Raw genomic sequence first — 22,322 nt, forward strand, 5'->3', positions numbered from 1 at the left:
ATTAAATTACTAACTTGGTTACTTTTTTAACAATTAATGAGTAACTATAACTAATTACTTTTACAAAGTAACATTGCCAAAACTGATAGGTAATAGTAAGAGTTTTCTTTACCATATTCCAGCTACACAAAGAATAAAGAGTAGCATGTGTCAATGGAGAATCGGCCATTCAAACAATGAAATCTCCCAGGAATAACAAAAATTACACTGTAAAAAAGGGGAGTGATATTTACTTGAAAATGCCTATTAAATGTTGATGCACTCAGAAATTCTAAGTAAATTCTACCAGGAGTTTAATGTTTTTTTTTTTTTTTCACTTGATTCTTTTTTTCCCCCAGAAATATCAATCCCCATTTTTTTCAGTGTACTTGAGTGTGACCGTTAATTTTTATTTTGAAATTAAGGATTCAATTTCATCTCATTAGGGTGGCGCCTGCACTGGCCCCTTGCTCGACATCCTGCGGTAAGAGGCTCTTGAATGGCAGCAACAAACAAAGGAAGGTTGAGTCTTCCTTATCAGTCCAAAAATTCCCACATTCAATGCATGTCTTAATGAAGCAGTTGCTATCCATTCTTCTGTGACTCATCCAGGTTGGATAAACAGGATAGATATGTGCATGGACAATGTATGCAGGAAACAGACACTTGCCCATTTTTCTCCAAGGAGTTCATCTGGACCACAAAGCACTTTCTACTGTCCATCATCAGAATGTGTGCGTGATGCTCAAAAACAAAGGAAATGCATCAGGCAGTTGGAATTCTGAACTCGCCTACATTCAATTCCCCTGCCCGAACCCCTGGTGTAAATCATCTGAGGCTTCCACAGGAGAACAAAGAGAGGAGGCTTTAGAGTGTTTTCTCCTCCACCAGGAGGGGATGGCCCTTCTTTAACAAGCCGCCACATAGAAAACCTCTTCTGCATCTGCCTCAAGTCTCCACAGACATGCCGAAATTATATCTTGTAAATGTTCCTTGGGTTGCACATTCCTGTATGCGGATGTTGGATTCACACCAGCGGACGACTTGTCTTTGCGGACCAAGGAGGAGAACAGCTTCATTGCAGAAACCAAGTATAATATAATTTCACCTTTCACTTGAAGAATCAAGGCCAGTATTGGCATAGTAGCCCACATCTGAGCCCTCCGTGGTCGGACTTTTTCCCTTCTACGCTCTTCTTGGTCAGCGGTGTAGAGCAGCTGTATTGAACGGAAAGCAAATGTGGTATGAAAAAGGGATTGAAAGTTGCAGGGAAATTTTGGTGACTATCCTTTTCTCTTATAAAAGTGTGATCAAACGTGTTCATTGCCAAGGAAAAGAAAATATTATTCTTTGGAACGGCAGAATAGGGTGAAGAAGGAGGGGAATACCTTGTTAGGTGCCAATTTAGTCCTCCAATGAAATTTCTCTGATCTGATTTCAGGGATCGTTGTGTAAAATTGAAAACAAATGTGCCGCTTTTGACACACCACCACTTGGTGGATCTTTTTATTTTTTTGCTGTTTTTTTGCTGCCCTCTCTTTTTGGAGTTAATTCTGGCTGCTCCCAAAGATGGAAACTTGCATTCCTCACCCCACCAGAAGTACGACGGCCATTCCAAAACATACATTTAACTACAAATAAATACACACAGAATTTCTCTCATCTTAGTCAAAGTCAGATGGGGTGTGCAAACAAACACAAAATCCATGGAAACAAAAGTTTCATCATGCAGTATGCGTGGGAATAATGTGAAACTGTAACCATCAGTTTCCAACAAACACTACAGTTTGATACATTTTAATGGGTACCACTTTTTGGCAGGATGGTATAGTCCACTAGTTGTAAAGTTTGTTACTTTGTTGACAGAGATTCATCAAAACAAAACAAAACAAACAGTGGAGTGGTCAGATAAGGGTGACCAAATGCCCCAGTTTACAGTGACAGTCCCTATTGTGACAATTGTGCTCTGAGTACCGGCGGATTTTGTTAGCCCCATTCTTTTGTCTCACTATTAGGCAGGTCCCGTTTTTTTTGTCACAATAGTCAGGTTTCCATACAATTGTTTGAAATTTTTCAAGCGAATTTACTGAAAAGGTGCAAAACGGACATGCGACTTGCCCGTTTCCATCTGTTCTCCTTTTGCAAATATTGAAAGGGGACTCCGCCACTGTAGGTGGCGGTATACACCATAGAGATGTGATACATCAGTAATTTAAAAGAAGAAGCAGATCAGGAAGCGACTGCGCCGTGCGATGACATCGTATGAGTTTGATTTTGTAATTCTTGAAAAACAGTAGTGTTTCGATGCTATTTTTAATCTAAAACAGCATTAATATTCACTTCTTTAATTAATACCAAAAATATTTCTGTTTCGCCATCCCCGCAAACAGACCTTACTTATTCGACATTGCTTTGGCACTACAAACGTACGTGTGACGTAATATCCGGTCAAAACTTGCAACGTGTATCCGGTCTTGTCAGTGTTTATTCTCAAAACCTGTTTCCACAGTTTCTTTTTTTTGATACGCTTTAAAATCCACCTCTTCTAAGCATAAAAACTTTTTTAGTGTGTGCAAATGTTGGGCCTTAATTTCGAGTTTCTAGCATTTCCATTCAGTTTTATTTTGGCATTTCATGAAAATTCGAATGAAAATGGGTGGATGGAAACACAAATAGTGATTTATACGATTAACCAATTAAAAAGGAATTTAACTGTTAAATGTATTCCTATTTACTTCCCAGAGCCAGGACTACTTCCCGCTTCAGTGTCTAAAAATCATAGAACATGTAGTCAAACTACACTTGGGCTGAGTATTTCTGGCAGTGCGTTTCCTATGTTACCGTGTGGGACCGCGACTTAACCAGAGCCGAGCAAAAACGGTCGGATAATAGTGCATTGCCTCGTTTAGCGCTGTTGAACTGTCAACCAAGTCAGCATTTAGCATTATCTAAACAAATGTGGCAAGTCCAGGTCCAGAAAGTAAAAACCTTGCCACAGTTTGGCTTTAGCCCCTTATGCTAGCTCCCGAGCAGGTAAACAAGCACCCAGGGAGCTAGCTAGGGAGCTCGCTAGCTAGCACCTGGGGCTATAACCAAACTGTGGCAGGGTTTTTACTTTCTGTACCTGGATTTGCCACCTCTGCAGCTAAATTAATAACACAACCACTGGTCACTAGATTGACTAGCGATTAGATTTGTTATAGTTTATTGTAAATTTGATTTTCAGCCAAATTGTAGTATCCCGTGTTTAATTTTGAAAATCTGGTCACCGTAGGTCAGATTACTGAAAGTTGCTTTTTGTTTCAACAGGTTGTCCAAAATGAACAGAAAACACTTTATACAAGCACACATTTCGAGTGAATGCAGAGGCAAAGAGAACCTAGACACTGCTGACTCAGCAGGACGGTGTGACGAGGAATATGCTCAGACACGTGTACAGGGAGCACAAGGAGGTTCAGAGCGCAGCAGGATGACATCATCCCCGGGGCACTGATGACTCTGTGACCTCCTTCTCCTCCCGCAGGCTGAACCGCCTGCCGAACAGATGCAAAGCAGACTGTTTTCCCACACAGCCCTCCTGTGTGTGACTACTGTTCTTACTTGGTCTGCGGTAAAACTCACGTCGGGAAAAGCCGAGGTAACCACACCTAGCAGTGACTCATTATTAGTCTGGATTATAATGATCCTCTGATTCCAATTACCGGTAAACTTACGCAAAGGTCAAGCACCAGAAGGGCAGAGAAAAGGATGAGGAGTGTACAGTTTAGTATGTGTATGTGTGAAGGGAGATTTGAGGAATCGTCTGGAATTGAAAGGTGTCATAGAAACTTATCAAAGCATCATTTCTTTGTTCCACCGAAAATCCTCTTGCGCCTTTTGTGACTTTCAACAATGCCATTGTTCTCCTCTATAGAGGGATGACAGAGATTCTTACGCTATCTGCTAAACTCACGATTCCAACACAATAAATCACAAAGAAAAGATTCCCCCACTCAAATATTGACATTTCATTATATTTGAGTTCCCCTTTCACTCTTACAGCCCTATGCATCATTCACCAACTTGCTTGAATGTTTGCTCACTTTGAAACAAAGGCATTAAAGAGGAAGTCAATCCAATAGAAAATTATTGACAATAATATGTTCTATGCAGCCCCACTAGTCTAAATACGGTATTTTGGTTAATATTGTGTTAGTGGAATTTGAGTTATGCAACAAAATCCAGCAGTTTTGGCGGCCATTTTGTCATTTGCTGTCGAGTAAAAATGACACCACAGTTGCTGAGGTCTCAGGTAACAACCAATCACACCGCAGCTTCAGAAAACAGGTGAGATGTGATTGGTCGTTGCCTGAGCCCTAAGCAACTGTGATGTCATCTTCAGTCGACAAGTGGCAAAATGGCCGCCGCCTGAGATGGATAAAAACGGCTGGATTTTCCTTCATAATAAGTAGTAAGTAATATTAATCAGAATGTCATGTTTAGACTAGTGAGGTCACATATAACATATTATTGTTAACTAAGGTATTGAAAAGTTTAAGGTTGACTTTCCCTTTAAAGAGCATTACAAAATAACGTTATTTGCTTAGTGTTACATACCCATCTAGTTGTAAGATTCTTGCTTCGGGTGTGAGAAGTCCCGGGGTCAGATCCCGGACGAGCCCCCAAAACACCCACTAGAGGAGGGTGCATAACATTATGAGAAGGGGAAAGCAAGGGAATGGGTTACCTAAAAGGAAAACGGTATTAACAACATTATTCACAAATAATTAATACAAAGGGTTCACAAATTCAAAAGGCAGCAACAGCTAGCACATAAACTAAGGAACTACCCGGAAACTCAGCAGAGACTAGGGATAGACAGATTATCGGTCTGGCCAATTATCATGCCGATGTTCAGCATTTTGACAAATATCGGCATCGGCCTTTTTACGAATCTGAAGGCCAATAAAGCTGGTATCTCACTGAGCGGTGAATGCTTGTGAACGTAGTGAATTAAGGGTTTTCATCAGGATTTGTAAGGTGTTCACAGAGAGCTTTTACTTGTCGCATAGGCATTTTAAACATATTCAGTTTTTCACTGTGTGCGAACCTTGTACGAACCCTGAAGAAAACCCTAAATTTGCTACATTCGCCTTTCACATGCATTTGCCGCTCAGTGAGATACAGGGAACTTTTCATTTATGGATTTATTTAAATTTACACTCTATAAAAAAAATTATGCCGACAATGGGAACTCCCTACACTTTTTGTTTTAAAAAATGAATAAATTATGTTGAAATTTTGGAAAACCTTATTTACTTACTTAACTATTTACTTGCTTAGTTTTTAATTTAGCTTAACACATGCTGTTGGTTCTAAAGCTCCTTTTAATTTTTTTATTATAATTTTTAAACAAAACTGTCAAAGCTTTATATTTTTAAAATTTAAAAGAAACGTTTTTTTTTCACGCTAACATTTTCCTTTTTACTGCAAATGAATATTGGCTTGAAATATCGGTTATCGGTCTCCTTGACTACTAATAATCGACATCAGTATCGGTCTTTAAATGCAATCTTTGTTACAATTTTCTAAACAAAACTGTCAATGCTTTATATTTAAAAAAATTAAAAGAAAATTTTTTTTTTTTTTTAAATATATCAGTTATCGGTCTCCTTGACTAACCTCGCCAGCCATATTGATAATTGTGATTCACTCAAGGGAGTTCTTCACATTATCAATCTGGTACTTCAATAGACATAGCCGTTCGGGAAAGGCGGGGTTTGCTGTACAATACTTTGAGCTGATTGGACGATGCGGCATCTTTGCACATTTTGTTTTGAACAATCAAGGCAACGGATGAAAATCTCGTCTTCCTTCTCGTCTTTGGGATCGAGGAGGGGGGCAAGATAAAATTGCACAAAACTCTCGCTGTTCATATAATTAATTGCAGCATCCATTTATCTATTAGGTTTGTTTGTTTGGGGGTCTGCGGCGATGTTGGCCTTAACACTGTCTGACTAAACTTGACTAGAGCTGGTCATAGTTACAGTATGTCCCACCCAGAAAGTTTGGACTTGAATAGAGCTTACAAAAAATGAAAACTGTAAAGCTGTCAAAGTTATTGCTCAATGTAGTAGCAATTTGCTTCTAGCAAGAATACTGGTAGGCCTATTTGGTTGTATATAGCAAAAGAATAATAACTCTTAACTGTTTATAACAGTTTTGAACTTGTACTCTGTCTGGGCTGTTTGGCTGTCTATGGTAAGCAGCAGCGTGGTTGGGGGTGGTGGCAGCCTGCCCAGGGAATCATTCATGCCAGAACCGCCACTGAACACATCATCCTCAGACATGGCTATCCTGCAAATCAAATGTAGTATGGCAGTGACTACCGATTCTCCACTGTGGCAGGATATGGTAATGTGAACCAAATTAATCTCATATGTCTGGTGGGTGACCCTCGAGACAGAATCTTTCCTCTGAAAAGGGTGTTGAAACATTCAGTAATTGCTTTCAATGTCATTTGGCTGTGGTGCACCCTCCTGACTGACTTCTGGAGCTTTTTATGGACAAACTAATTCACCATTATGCCATCATTCTTACATTTGGATGCAGCATGAAGAGAATGGGGCGAAGTGGCACATCCATTAAAAAAAAAAGAAAAGAAAAAAAGTACAAACTGTGACCTGATTAAAACAAGATGTAAAATAATTGTGTCCATAATGGAAATAATTTATACTTCTTTTAAATAACAGCACAGTCACATTAAGTCACCAACAAAATTATTTTCCATTCTGTTTGCCATCTATTAAGAATTATGAAAGGTGACGACTCTGGCAGCTGTTTTGATGGAAACCACAGTGTGCTGAAAAGTGCTGCAAGGAAACAAACATGGGGGATAAATAAAGAAAAATGGCAGCCTCTTGTCTCAAGGCCTTCAATCATTAGCAAATGCTGGGAAAAAGCATCTGGCAAGTAAAGCAAAGGAAAAGAAGTCAATGCGTTTTGTAACGTAACGTCTGAGCCGACATCGCCATATCTTAAGTCTGTGTCATATTTATGTCACACATCTGAGAACCGCCAACTGCGATGATCTCTGGATGGAATCTCGCTTTGGTTCTCAGTGCAAACTGATCTGCGAGTGTTTGTCACAAAATGGCCGCAATGAGCAAACCGATTGGTTGCTTGATGGATGAGGTGCCCGGACTCCTGTTTCACCTATCCAATTTCTGGCGCCTCATCTTGAGAAGAAGGCAGTCAGGCTTTAGAGTGTGGGGTTCCAAAAATATGTTGTTGAGCCTATGTCTTATGTCTATAGGCGTGGGACGTGAGATATGTCTGTTTATCGAATGTTGAACTGTCCTTGTGTCCACGCTAAGTGTAATATAAGTCTATATGTACATGCCTATGAAGGGTGTATATGCTAGTGCATATGCTACGTGTATATGTTATGTGTCTACGTACATGTTTATGCTAGGTGTACATGCTATGAGCAGATGCTACGTGTGTATGCTATGTGTCTATGTAAATGTCTATGCTAGGTGTATATGCTACGTGCAATGTTGTTGCTATTTGTTACTTTGTGTCCTCTGGATGTACCATTTTGACAACGTGGTTATGACTTGGTACCGCGGCGGCACCAGCCCGGCGCCCCTACTGGTACTCTAGCTTCCAGATCAGCTTGGAGAGCTCCATTGGCCGAGGACTACATGCTACGCCTGCTCCAATCGACAAAGTACTTAACGTTAAAGTACGTTAATGGGGCGTAACGTATTTTGTCGATTAGAACTAGCGTAGCATGCCGTCCTTGACTTGCATATACACGTACATAGACATGTAGCATATGCACATAGCATATACACATACATAGACTCAAAGCATATGTTCGCAGCATATACACCTAGCATATGCACTAGCATATATGCCTGTCATAGGCACGTACATATACACCTAGCATGGACACAAGGACAGTTCAACGATCAATAGACGCAAAGACATATTTTTGGCACTATCAGCGGTTAGCACAGTGTCGCACAGACACAAGACGGGAAAAAAATTATGTTACACATCATAAGTTACTGGGTGGCGAAGCAAAATGTCCCCATGTGTCACCGTGTACATGAGTAACCTTGATGCATGCGGAGCAGAAGCAATGAGCCCGTTATGATTATTTCGGAATTGTCAAAACTCATGACTTTATTTAGACACTGCCACTTCGATTCCCTTGACTCGCCTTTGTTCTCAGGGCCACTCTGGTGTTGGCTTATTTCAAGATGACCTTGCAGGAATATATCTGTGAAGTTTTTGAAGAGTTACAGCAGGGGTGGAGAAGAAAAAATCCATGACAGCCTTCTCTGAGGGTTTGATGGTTGAGTGTAGTGCAGAGCGGAGTCAGCTAGGATACAACCTCCACTGGTCGTCACGAAAGATTGCTTTTGTAGCGGTATATATAAAGTTAGTTAGCACATGGCGTTAGACTGCTGTTAACATAATACCAATAATGTTGAGTCGTTTTTTATATTTACAGTTAAGTAGCGTGACCATGACCAGACTTCAACAGAGTTCAACAGGGACAGTCTCAGTTTGAGCCTTGTGTCTCAAGTCCCAGCGGATTTCGCCATCCCATTGTTTTGTCTCACTTTAACGCAGGTCCCGTCCTGGGGTCCCATTTTATTTTTATTTTTTTTGTCCAGTGAGGAAGCCAATTGTTTGGGCCATGTGCATGTCAGTTGTCAGCGATTCATACGATAAACCAATTAAAAAACAGAATGTCACTGTTTAATTGCTAGCAGGTGTGTTTTCATCGAACTGGAACTAGAACTACTTTCTTTTTCCGTGCTTACGTATGATAGGAAATGTAGTTCTACTAGCCTAATGCTGCTGTTGCCAGTCAGAACAAACACAAGCGGAGCTTTTCTGGCGGCATATTCCCAATGTTACAATGCGGCACAGCCAGCTTCCAAAAGCTGCCGGAACTGGAGAGAAAAAAAAAGCTAGGATAAATGGGCAGTGCATTGCTTATTTCCAGCTGTTGAACCATCAACCAAGATACCATTTAGCATGAGCTAAAGTAACAACCAGATTGACTTGCGATTGGAGTTGTTATAAATAGTTCTAAATAGTGAGAATTTATTGTATATTTGATTTTCAGCGAAATTATAGTGTCTGAGTTTTTAATTTTGATAATCTGGTCACCCTAAATTACATATACTGTATGTCATAGTGTACTATAATTCATATACATCTACTACATATTTAAAACTCATTTAAACCCCAAAACGTATAAAAACGTTTGATACTTTGTCCTTCACTCCCAAAAATGTGTTTACATGTTTTAATATATATATATATATATATATATATATATATATATATATATATATATATATATATATATATTATACAAGAGCATACATACGGCTTTGATGCAGCTTCAGACCTGAAGAGGTGGCTTAAAGCAATGGCAGTTATTAAAAAAATGGCCAGCATGTGGCAGCAGAGCATAAGAGATCAACAAGCAAGTTGCAACAAGCTCTTTTTGTCAGTGTTTTCACCAGGACTGTGAATATTAACGAAACTTAGCTATACTCTAAAGCCAATAGCTGCAAAACAGAAATAGATACAAATATACTTTTTCAGATGAAAGAAGAGACTCTAATCTTTCTTTTGGTAGGCTCCATGTTTTTGTATCATTAGAACACAATATTTTGTGGGCCCTGCATAATCAGTCAAAATCTAGTAAAACAGCTGGGAGCGAAGGGGGTTGCTTCAGTAAAAATGTCTGCGAGTGAATGAGTTACAGTAAGATGGAATCAGAAACCATCTATCTTACCTGAAGAAATTAATTTACATCCACCGATGTGTACTGCATGGTTTGAAATGGTGCTGCAATGCAAGTGTTGAGTGCAACTGCCTCTGCGACATAATTCCCCTGCTGCTATTAAAGCTCTTTATTCCCAAAGAGACCTTGCAAATGAAAGCACTCCTACAAATTGAAAATAGATATTACACTACATGTCAAGAAATGTCAGTCAATTGAGTACAATAAGGCTATGCTGTTCTTTTCCAGAGTTTGGGATTTTTTTTTTTAGCTTATTCACAGCCACATTCTAGCATACTGTTCATTACAGTATGTGAAAACATCTATAAATGTTTAGTCATTTTAATTGCATCTGTTGCAATGAATCTCTGTAATGTAAGCGGAAGTAAAATTTGGAAGGTGAGATTATTATTATTTTATTTTTAAGATATTAAAAGCTGCTCCTGTTTTAAAAAAATGAATAATAATAATAATAATAATAATCTCAGGCTCATATTATTAGATGCTGATCTAAATATGACAATGACAAAATTAGGGGTCTCAGGCGATTACAATTTTTAATTGCAATTAATCACATGACTTAACTCGTGATTAATCACAAATTTTATATCTGTTCTAAATGAACAATAAAATGTACAATAAATTGTTTGTTTCTGTTTTCATACTGTTAACATAAAAGTGGAAAAAATGTTACTACTAATAGAAATATGGCTCCATCTTTTAGTCATTGATACAGTAATTTGATAATAATTCATGAAATTAAGTTAAAATTAAAAAGATGTATTGTAAAAACGATTGTGATATTGATTTTTGTTGAGGTAATTTTTCTGCCACTAGATGGCATAATTGCATTTGTAAGACATTGGTGACAGCTCAGTACATTTTTCTTTTAACATTAATCTAATCTTTAACACGAAGTAACTTGAGAAATTCTGCACATTTTTTAAATTGTAAAATACAACTTGACCCCAGTCTCCACAAATATATGCATTATTATTAACTTTATTGCTGCTAAATTTTGACGTGGACTGGAATTCCCCCAGTACAGGTTTTCCAAATAAGGGGCAGTCATTAATCCAAAAAATAGTGGCATTAAAGGAACTTTAAATTAACTCAAAATGAACACACTATTTTAAACACTACTAGACAAAATACAATCCAAAAAGAAAACCAGTGAATAAAATACTCTCCCTCTTAATTTCCATCACTTTTGCTTGAGTTTATATTATTTTCTAACTATTACAAGAATCGACTTCTTTGTCGTAAATGAGAGGAAATGGGCTGCCAGTAAATGACATTTCTGTGCACATTCTCATCATAAATTTGAAGGCTGTGTTCATAAAAAGCCTCATATCTTCCACTACTTGCCACATTTTCCATCATATCGCTGCTGTCATTTGAGCATTTTAATGCGCCCAGAAGCTGCGGAACCTCGGCAGCCCGGTTTGACACAGAGGAACGATTAAAATCACACAACAGCTCCATTCGCACAGTCAGATGCTGTGTACGGTCTCGTAAATATTCTCTTATCTGGTCTTGCCATTGACAGTCTCATTCAAAAGGCTTTTTGCTGTCTCCCCTCCATTACATACGTTATCATAGATGATACAGTATGCGTTGTGTAGCTCTTCCTGCTGTTTGATAAATAATGTCTTTATGACTGACGCACCTACAGTATGTGCAGCGAAATGCACGCTGGGTGTGATTGGGCCGGATGAGACCCTCAGCGGGTCCCTGCAGGAGTTGTACACAGGTGTGTGTTTTTATGTCAGTCAGGCGAGCGGTGCTGTGGGCTTCCTGAACGTAAGTTCAGACCTGCAGGGAGATGGCGTTCAGGGCTTCCTTAATCACAACACAAATGCTTTTATTCATCTTCAGAACAGCGCAATTAATTTCAGTGCCAGTATCCGAACCTTTGGGGAAATCTAACCAGTTATTGCCTCTTGGAGCTGTGAGAGTTCATTCTGTCAGACGAGGTGCAAGATCGGCATTCAAAATTCATTTCAAGGCCAATATTGCGTTCACGTTCACAGCTACCGGAAACTCTCTAAGTTGTGTAGAATGCACAATAGAGTTGTTCTGCTTGAATTGTGCTCTTGTGACTAATTAAAAAGGTCCACTAGTAAACCAAAAATCTTTTTATTTGTTATTCAAATAATTTTTGTAATAAGGTAAGTGATTATTGTGCTGTCAGCATTCCCACTTATGTTGTTTCTAACCTTTATTATTATTTCAGCTACTTTTTATTCTCCACACTTTTTTTGCCTGCAAAAACTCCCACATAAAACATCGGATTTACACCCTTCAAATTTCAACTTGCTTAAAAAAAAATCACGTCTTCCTAGGATTATATCGTCTGATTCCACATTACTTACAGTTTTCTCACAATTTTATGTTAAATATCAACTTTTCCCCATTCATTTTCAGTGGGATAGACTTGGATATTTTTGACCAGTAAACAGGAGGCAATGCTTCGAATCCCACCTTCGACAGATTGCAGTTCAAGTTTTCTTTTTTTTGCATGCATTCAAATCTTAGCATTCAGCGATTAGCATTCAGCCCTCAGCATTCTCACGCAAATTCTCCAGAAATTGCACATCCATCCATTGGGCATATCCACCCATTTTCTGTACTGCTGATCCTGTACAGGCTGGCAGGGAGCTGGAGTCAACCCAGCTGACTTGTGGTGACAAGTTGTCAGTCAATCAAACGCCACACTTCGACACTCATCTATGCTATCAGTGATTTAACAATAAACCAACTGGTTGATTTTGTGTTAAACCAGGCAGTATATATTTTTTTCTAGATTGTTGGTAATAACCAGAGGTGAGCAATTTATAGAACAGATGTCAGTGCTTAGTCCGTCAATTTTTGAAAGGTTCTCATCATTTGTCAGGAAAAAACTAGGGCTGGGATTTAAAAAAATAAAATAGAATAACCAATATCGAATTGATTTTCATTTTCGAGACGGATATGGATTTATAAAACCATGAATTGATTTTTTGAATCCCTCTTTTCCCATAAACTCATAAGAAAATAGAATTTTAAAGGCCACATTTTTTTGTAAATTACTGTTTTCTTGAAATGTACTTTTCACATAAATTTAAAAGTATTTTCATACATTTATGAAAAACCTGATTTATTGCAATTTAAGACAATTCAGAATCTTTTAAATTTACATTTACAATTATTGAATTACAATTATGAAAATATTTTCATCTCAACCTTGCTGATGTCAATGTTTGTGCAACACTTAAGCGATTACAACACGTGTTACTTTCATTAATAAACTAAGTAATGTAACCATTCACTGCCTCCGCAAAATGTAATGTTTGTGGAGTTTTTTTTAATCATGTCCTTTGATATTTAAGAAGGATCGATTTTCCATAATTAATCTATATCGGATTGAATTGGAATCTAATCAAATTGGGGAAAAAATCAAATGGAACTGAACTCTGACGGGCAGTCCGTTACTACTTCTGTCCACGAACTTTTTCTCAAAATCACGGCATTTGGTTTGTGTATGCAGTATCATGATGGAAATTTGCACCATTTGAATAGAAAAAACTTTGTCTATTCAATCAGATGCGATGAATTGATGACAGCACTAATTAAGTTCACTTCACAATTTTTTTGTAGAATTCTACCACTTTCAAGTTCATATGACTAAGCAGCCCTTGAAAATTTCAACTCAGCCTTCATGATCCACCAAAATGTTCAATAGAAAATATTTTCCACACTGAAGGGATCACATTTCTACAGCTCATCACTTGAACATTACATTTACGTAAATGTTACACATCCCAAATGCCATGTTTTCTTTTCATTTTTCTATTATTTTTCAACATTTATTTTAGGTTGAATCACAGCATGGTTTAATTTAAACCTGAGAGAAAGCAGATGGCGGCGCAGCAGTTCTAAATGACTGCAGATATTAGCAGATCCAGGTTTATGAACATACTGTTTCAATCAAAGGCTTTCTAGTATTAAAGTGCTTCATGGGGTGTCAGACATTGTGAGTGTGCATGGAAACATGTTATTTAATAGAAAATATAATAAAAGTGATCAATGCTGATGAATTTATATATGACATTTTGTATTAGCCAACATTACCCGTGGTATGTGTTATTATTATTTTTTGTGTGGTTACAATTACATTAACAGCTGTGTTTGAAGGTCAATGTTTCAGTGGTTAAATGAGTCAACTCACAGCAAGAATATCACAGGCCTGTCTCAAGTGCTCCCACAGATCAAAAACGTGTACTGTTAGTATGCTTTTACACTTACAATTAAAAGTACAGTAATCTCAAAAGGACTTATTTTGCTCCATACGCAAAAACGTTCTTCCAGATTTTTTTTTAATCACATTTAGTTTAGCTTAAATTTCATTTATTTATGATTATTATTTTAAGGTAAGGAAAGCTGGTTTTAGTCATGTTGTATCATATCTGACTCCACTTTTAATGGCTTTGTCAAGCACGTGTCTGCCAGGTTTGCCATATAAACTGAAAGAGAATTTGAAGAATTTTCTTACGAGTTTAAGACGTCCAACTCCAGCTGCACTCTTACAGGCAGAAACTCCTTAACGATAAAACAAATGATTAAGTCACGACACGTAAATGTCCAGCTTCATGAAGGGCGCTAAAAACGCTACATTTTTGGTTATTTAGCAATGCTGACTGGGCACCAAATATTACTGTCGAAATGGAGAAGACCTTTTACCCTTGGCACAAAAGGATGAGGTTCATGCTCCTGGTTGAGGAACACAAGACTAGACAGGTTTCTATCCAAATGTCTCGAAATTTTTAAGCGAATTTTGTGAAAATGTGCAAAACGGAAGGGTGACATATGCCTGTTTCCATCTGTCCTTCGTTTGCGACTATTGAGAGGGGACTCCGCTGCTGTAGGTGGCGGTATACACCATGTGATCCACCAGTACTTTAAAAAAACAAGAAGAACAGGAGCAACTGTGCCTGTGATAAACCGTAGCGTTTCTTTGCCGTTTTCGTTTCTTTAATTAACGCCAAAAAGATTTCTGTTTCGTCGTCCCTCCTGACATATCTTACTTTATCGTCCGCCATTGTTTTGTAACTACAAAACGTAAGCCTACGTGTGACATAATATCCGGTCAAAATGTGTGACGTGTATCCGGTCTTCCATAGCCAAAATGAGCATTTTCCTTTTTTTCAATACGCTTCAAAATCCACCTCCTCTTAGCATAAAAACTTTTTGGGAGAATTTTGGGCCCTTTTTTGAATTTCTAGCGTTTCCATTCAGTTTTATTTTCTCATTTCTTTGAAAATGTTAATAAAAATGGGTGGATGGAAACCCCACTACTGTCTGCATATTTGTACAAGCCAGCTGGCCGACATGAATGAGGGTTTTTAGGTACGCCAGTTTCACCTTTGAGCACTACAACGTGCTTAGAGGCCCCTTAAGCCGAGAAGGAATCTGTGGCCTAGCAGTGGACATTCCAGTACAGCACCCAAGAAGAAGCTTTCCAAATCGCGAAATGCATGAAAAGAGAAAGCGATGATGAAGAAGACTTAGGCCCCGTCCATACAAAAGCCAGTTTCAATGTATCCTCACAAGTTTCTTACCATTTAGGTCGTTTGTCCACACAATGGCGCTGTTTCGGAGCTTGAAACCGATCACTTTTGAAACCGGGATCCAGAGTGGAAAGATTTCAATACGTGCCTCGTACGCGTCCGTCTGGACACCATATGCAGAATACTCCTCCAGTGATGATGTAATGGTCGCAGCTCGACGATGCGTTGTCGCAGATTGATGACGTATGCGCCAATTCTCGCGTGACTGTCTGTCAACAACAATGGCGGATAGCAATGTCATAGCCGCATTAGCTTGCTGATGCTTTTGCAGCAAAATATTTTGCTTCTTTAGTCCCATGTTCAACAATCGGTGTTGTACTTGAATCACCCGCCATTGTCATTTATCCTGTGTTTGTCTTTTCCATGTTATTTTGATACATGCTAGGCCATGTTTGTTCTGTAGATTGCAATCAAGTTAGAAAAAAAGGTGTTCGTCTTTTTCGCCGATTCTTCTTCTACGCTTTCCGTTAGCTCCTTGTGGCTGCGCTACAGCGCCACTGCAGACTTGGCATATACATACATTATAAAGTCCTGGTGGAGGAAGAGCAATCTGTACTGTTTTCGAATGTAAGCATAGGTCACATGACGTAAAAAAAAAAAAAAAAAATAATAATAATAGTAATAATCGTGACATGCCCACATACAGATGCATAAACAGAGTTTTGGCAAATTTTCTCTTTAGTGTGAGGTTTTTAAAATAATTTTTGTTGTTGCTGTAAACACTTTTGTGTGGATGACAGGCCAAATCGTAGAAAAATATCTTTTTTTAGATACCCAGCTACATGTGGACAAGGCTATATGTTTGGCTGTCCTATCTGACTGCTTCTTGGTGATTTTATTCCCCCTCTTCTCATGGTTTTTGGTTAGTTTTGCTTTCAGTTTTGTATTTGAATTGTTTAGACTGGTGCTTCACAGCTGTGTCTCGTCTGTACTCTCAACCAATCAGCTCCTCCCACACCGCCACCCCCGTTGCACACCTGCGTCTTTGCTATTAGTCTGAGTGTCGTTAGTGCCTCACTTTTGACTTGTGAGCTTTGATTTGTGTTGCTCAAGTTTACATCTGCTGCTGTTGTTTTAAGTCACAAGTACATTCACCCCATTAAAGTGAATTACTTTCATTGTTTTTACCTTAAATAAATGTTTTCAGTCAAACACTAATTATTTAAGACACCAAACCTAACACCCAGCCACAGGCTTTTTAGCCATAATGGTACAATATTTCTTTACTTACTTACTTAAATATTTAGGCTTAAACAAACTCAAATTCATCCTGTAATTATTTAGCCATTTTGTTGTTTTGATGTTAATGATTTGGAGTGATGGAAGTAAATGTGCGACATTTCTCCAGCCCATCAGCCGCAAGCTACTGCTTTTGACAAGAGCATTGTATGTCGCTACGCTAGCTAATTAGTTTTTCACACTAAAACAACCAATCAGTAGGCTATGCCGCTATAGAGAGAAAAAATGAGACCTTTTCTTAGAATAGCTATAAGTTTATTTGTATTACATCCGCTGATTTGCTATCCAAAGCCACATGTAAAAGCAATTGTGTTTGCTTATAGAAATAATAATAATAATGATAATAAAAATAACATCCATCCAACGTTACACTGGTAAATGCCTGCGATTGGCTGGCAACCAGTCTAGGGTGTACCCGGCCTACTGCCCGAAGACAGCTAGGATATGCTGGTACGAAAATTTGGAATGTGCACAGAGGAAGTGAAAATAGCTTTGTTCAATGCTTATTGCACACCGCTCTATACTGCCCCCCTGTGGTGCTGGTATACACAGTTTCAATTCAGAAAGCTGCAAGTTGCATACAATGATTCTCTGAGGCTCCTGTTGAAGGTCCCTCGTGGACCAGTGCCAGTCAGCTGTTTGTGCAGAACAATGTACCCACATTGAAAGCTGTTATACGGAACTCTGTATATACATTTTTAATAAAACTCATGGACTCTAAAAATTAAATCTTATATGTTCTTATAAGGCCTGAGCACAGTAGTGTAAGGTACACCTCTTTGCTCTGGAGGCGCTGGAGAGAGTGCTTGTATTGTTTGTAATTGTATTATCAATTTTTTGTTTGTCTCTTTTATGTTATTTTATGGACCTTCTTTGAGTCTGACATAAAGATTGATTGATTGATTGATTGATTGGCTCCCGCATGCCCGCAACCTTTGTTATCATGAGTATTTATTGTTTGATGCAACCACATACAGTACAGTAAACCGAAAAGACATTCTTGCTAACCCGTTTTGTTGGTTTACTACCTGTAGATATGTTACAGACTAGTTAATTCATTTAGTGTAAAACATGATTTGCTTTATTTGTTTGTTTTTGTTTTGTTTTGTTCTTGCAGTTGGAGTAGAATGATGACAGATTGTTTTCTCCCAACAACCAAATCTAAGTGTGTGTGATATATATTTTTTTATTTCATTTTTTTTTTGGTTAGCTGCTAATAAACCCCCCCTTTTTTTCAGGGTAGCTGGTCTGAATTTTCTTTTTTTTTCAAACTGTGATGTCTGATCACTGGACTACAGGGAAGCACTGTCAGGGCATTTCAATTTCAATCAAGCTGCGCCGATATCCAACTCATCACTTTAAGCATTCCTACAAAAGATAGTACAAACATAATCCTTTATGACATTCTGAGCATAAACATGTCTTTTTACCTTCCGACAGGCGTCATCTTGCCACAGATTGCATCTTTATTTTCTTTTGCTTTGCATCAGCAAGGGCAGGTGCTTGTACGACACAAGCAGGTGATGATTAAAGGCTGACCTTATGCTTCATTAGCAGCAACTGAGAGATTTCACTGCTTGGCTATGAATCATGGGAACGGGAAAAAAGCACCCTCTGGGGAAATGTTACCAAAGTGATTAGGTTAGGGGTGTAAATCAATAGAACCGTTGACCTGCAAATGGAGTGGTGGAGAGAAGTGAGGTGCAAAATGAAGAGTGGGGGGCAATATGAAAGGATGTGATTAACGACTGACTGGATGTTGTCTCACGCACGAATGGTACGGGTACTCCTACTTACACTCAATGTATGTAATTATGAATTAATAATTTTTTTTGTCTCGTTTAAAAATGGACAGAGGTCAATCATTTTGTATGCATAGAACAAAGTAACAAAATAATTAAGTGCAGAAATAAATGGATTGTAGTTTCTACAGGAGCACAGAATCAAACAAGAATTTTTTTAAATTTTTCTAACCTGCTTGACCAATGAGCTACCGTCAGTGTTTTACGGCTGCCAAATTGTACTTCATATGAATAGCTTGCTTGAAACGGCTCCCCATAGACAAATTGCAACTCATAATATGGTGTTTGCAGTCAGTTGCGTTCCAAAAGCCATATCGACCAGAACACCAAAGAGAATGTGAGCGATGTTTGCAAATTATTTTGCATGTGTTTTGACAGTTCTTATGGTCATTAGTTCACAGGAGATTACATTGATATCAAGAATGGATACAAACATTGTTTAGAGGGCATATAATGACCATACCCTGTTTGCTCTACCGCACTGCCTCGGTTAAATGAGACGTAAGAGTTTGTATGCATGTTTTGCTATCGGAGAAACTTGACTTTTGCTAGCCCGAAGTACATGTGATGTCATGGTGAAATAATTTAAAGTCAGCGTACTAGCCAATGAAGATACAAAACTTGTTTTGAAGAATAACATTTGTTGTAAATATAAATGGCACACAATAAAACTTAGCCTAGAAACAGAGCTGGGCACTTTCGTTAATCGTCAATTCCTGTCGATGACGATGACCACCTTTTGCCGAGTGCTTCCGCATTTTCGCAGATTTTTTTCCGAGACTTCACGTCATTGTGCACTCGCCGAAAGCTGGGCGTCGTCATCGACGAAAAGTGACAATTAACAGAAGTGTCCAGTTTTGCCTAGAAATGTTTTTCATACTTATATTAATGGCTTTGCTACTACATTATACTATGTTATTAGCATTATACTACAGGGATTCCACAAGTTCCGTTCCTACGCTGGCAATGTAACCCGAATTTTGACTTAAGTCGGATTTCACTGTTAAAGTCGATATTTACATCAAAATATTTTGAACAGTAATTTTAAAAAACATATTTGTGCGATCCGGAAGAGCTGTGTTTCTGCACGGATATTCATTGCTGACGGACGGCAGAGCAGAGCTAATACAAACTTAAACACGGAAATGTGACACGCCTGATGGCCAACCTGCTCGATGGACATCCATTGCTTGAGGTAACGACAACATTAAAAAAAAAACTTTAAAATGTCGTGATTACTGTGTGAAATTAACAAAAAGAAGGTGCTACGGACGAGGCACGGGCGCCGTAAAGTCTAAACAACATAGGTCGAGTACGACAGAACTTGAGGACTTCCTGTATAGTGTTCCTACAGTACAGAATTGGATTGGGTCTCACACAGGAATGACCCCTGTACTGCACAGCAAAAGTGCACATTTACAGCTATCCCGAAGAATACAATTTAGTAAAATAATATGCGGTAGGCTTCAGATGCAGCAATTTTACAGGCAATTCGGAAATAAAGTGTATTACAATTAGATAATTCATCTGCAATGCCTTATCTGAATTATAGCAGGGGCCCACACTGAATCTGGACCCGCCATGAAGATAATAAATTCATATAAATAACATTGTTGATTCAGATCCTTTAATGCGTTGCACCACCAACAATTTTGTTGATGTGCGGTAAAAAAAAATCCTTTCACTAACAAAACTGTATTGAAACAAGACTTCTGAGTGGTATTCCAGGTAGATTATGTGAAAACTTGGAGGAAGTTAACCTGAAATGAGGGAAAGTCTAATTTATGCAGTGCAGAGGTGAATTCTCACTCACCATGGTAACAGAGTGTGTGAACCTCGTATGCTAAATCCTGACTTTCTACCGCTGTGCTCCCACCTGAAAAAAACAACAACAAAAAAACATGGCTTGTCAGTTTTTCCATACATCAATGTGGCAATTTTAAAAAGTTATGCTGACATTCCCAGATTTAAACTCTGATCGAATGGTATTGCTTTTCATCAAACTCAATCATGTATTTTAACATTGTCTGTCCATACAGTGGATGAGCATAAAAGCAAGTTACCAACTGTTAACTGTTGATGGTGGGCTTCCCTTGGCACAAACTTGTAAGAAAAATCAAAGGCCACCTTACAAGGCCCTCAAAGCATTTTAATGTTCGACTACTCATGTTGTAGCATCAGGAGCAACTATAGGTTCAGTATCTTGCTCAAGGATACTTTGGCGTGGTCACAATGGCATGGGATCAAACCCACAACCTCTCGGTTGCAAGATGGCCACTCTACCATTGAGCCACGCCCCCCCGTCAGTAGTCAGTGTTCTCTAAAAATAGCTTAAAAAATACCTTAATTAATAGTTATACCCCTGGCAACAAAAGTGAGTACACCCATAAGTAAAACTTTCAAAACTAGGCCCCGTCCACACGAAAGCCAGTTTAAATGTATCCTCACAAGTTTGGTACCGTTGAGGCCGTTCATCCACACAATGACGCTGTTTCAGAGCTTAAGATCAGTTTTGAAACCGGGCTCCAGAGTGGAAAGATTTCAAAACGCGTCCGTCTGGACACCATATGCAGGATACTCCTCCAGTGATGACGTAATGGTCACAGCTCGATGACGACGTATTGTCGCCGTTTGATGACGTATGCTCCAATTCTCATTCTGTCAACAACAATGGCGGATAACAATGTCGTAGTCGTTTTGCGCAGCCTCCTTAGCCTGCTTATGCTTTTGTAGCAAAACATTTTGCTTCTTTATTCCCACATTCAACAAGCGTTGTTGTACTTGAATCACCCGCCATTGTCACTTCTCCTGTGTTCGTCTTTTTCATGTTGTTTTGATACATGCAAAGCCATGTTTGTTCTGTAGATTGCAATAAAGTTTTTAAAAAAATGTCCGTCTTCTTCGCTGATTCTTCTTCTACGCTTTCCGTTAACTCCCTGTGGCTGCGCTACAGCACCATTCTGTGTAAGAGATTTGTTTGAGGAACGAAGCCGGCTTTGCTTCCGTCTGGACGGGGCCTTAGTCTTTTTCTCTAATGTGTCATGTGACTCATTAGTATTATAGGTGCGACCTTTTCTTTGGTCCTTCCTCGGGTCTCCTGACGGCCTCACGACTTTGGCTAGAAGTGTTCGGTTTAGGTGAACGGTATGGGATTTTTTCATAGGTTTAAGGTGAACTAATGAATACACACCACACGCACGCACACACACACACACACACACACACACGCACGCACGCACGCACACACACACACACACACACACACACGCACACACATACAAAAAAAAAAGAGAGAGCAATGATGATGACATGTCAAATCGGTAAAATTACCAAATGAACAATACTGAGCTCTCCAGAGGAAAAAAAAAAAAATAAATAAAAGTATTACAGGTGTGAATGAGGAGCAAGTAAGTAAAATTTGCTATTACAGCACTCATTGAAAGTATGTTCATGGAATTTTCTTTTCTTTTTTTAACTTTTATTTATTTATTTAACTTTTTTAAAGCTATTTTTTTTACATTACTTTTGTTTTATTTATTTATTTTTACTTTTTTTGTATTAAATATATTTTTTTAAATTAAAATGTATTTGGCTGTTGTGTTTTACCTAAACAGAAAACATATTTCATAATTCAGATAAGCTGACCCAAATGACCATTGTTTTGAAACTGCTAGCAAGAATACCCTCCTATAGTCAGGAAAAGTTGTTAGCTAACTTCATGAATTATGATAGCAGCCTGCCAGATCAGGCGTTAATGTCAGCTTGAGGTGATTGGATGGTTATAGGCTAGAAGCATGCAATCAACTCAAGCTGACATCTTCGTCTGACATACATGAAGTGCCATTACCTCTGGGGCTGTTGTTGATGTTCCTTTCTAAGCACTCTAGTGTGTATGGT

General features: G+C 38.6%; 1 protein-coding gene across 1 annotated transcript; it reads right to left on the reverse strand.

Moving 5' to 3' along the window:
• Positions 1 to 537: 537 nt before the first annotated feature.
• LOC144039765 (uncharacterized) lies at positions 538 to 11,260 on the reverse strand. The gene is made up of 5 exons (XM_077553417.1): positions 11,140 to 11,260; positions 8,857 to 8,930; positions 6,167 to 6,434; positions 4,576 to 4,652; positions 538 to 1,196 (listed from the first exon to the last, which is right to left on the reverse strand). Exons 1-5 carry the CDS (start codon positions 11,258 to 11,260, stop codon positions 888 to 890), a joined length of 849 nt encoding a protein of 282 aa, XP_077409543.1. The 3' UTR covers positions 538 to 887.
• Between the last annotated feature and the right edge of the window lie 11,062 nt (positions 11,261 to 22,322).

This window comes from Vanacampus margaritifer, chromosome 19 (assembly GCF_051991255.1).
Source record: "Vanacampus margaritifer isolate UIUO_Vmar chromosome 19, RoL_Vmar_1.0, whole genome shotgun sequence".
NCBI classification, from domain to species: Eukaryota; Metazoa; Chordata; class Actinopteri; order Syngnathiformes; family Syngnathidae; genus Vanacampus; species Vanacampus margaritifer.

Bases quoted from the DNA above. Each gene is read 5' to 3' on its own strand.
- LOC144039765 (XM_077553417.1), bottom strand. From the start codon at position 11,260: ATGGAGCTGTTGTGTGATTTTAATCGTTCCTCTGTGTCAAACCGGGCT. The intron at 6,435-8,856 runs GTTTGTTCTGAC...CACCCTTTTCAG, and splicing joins GCCAGAAAAGCTCCGCTTGT to AGGAAAGATTCTGTCTCGAG. The intron at 4,653-6,166 runs GTTAAGAGTTAT...ACCCTCCTCTAG, and splicing joins GTTCAAAACTGTTATAAACA to TGGGTGTTTTGGGGGCTCGT.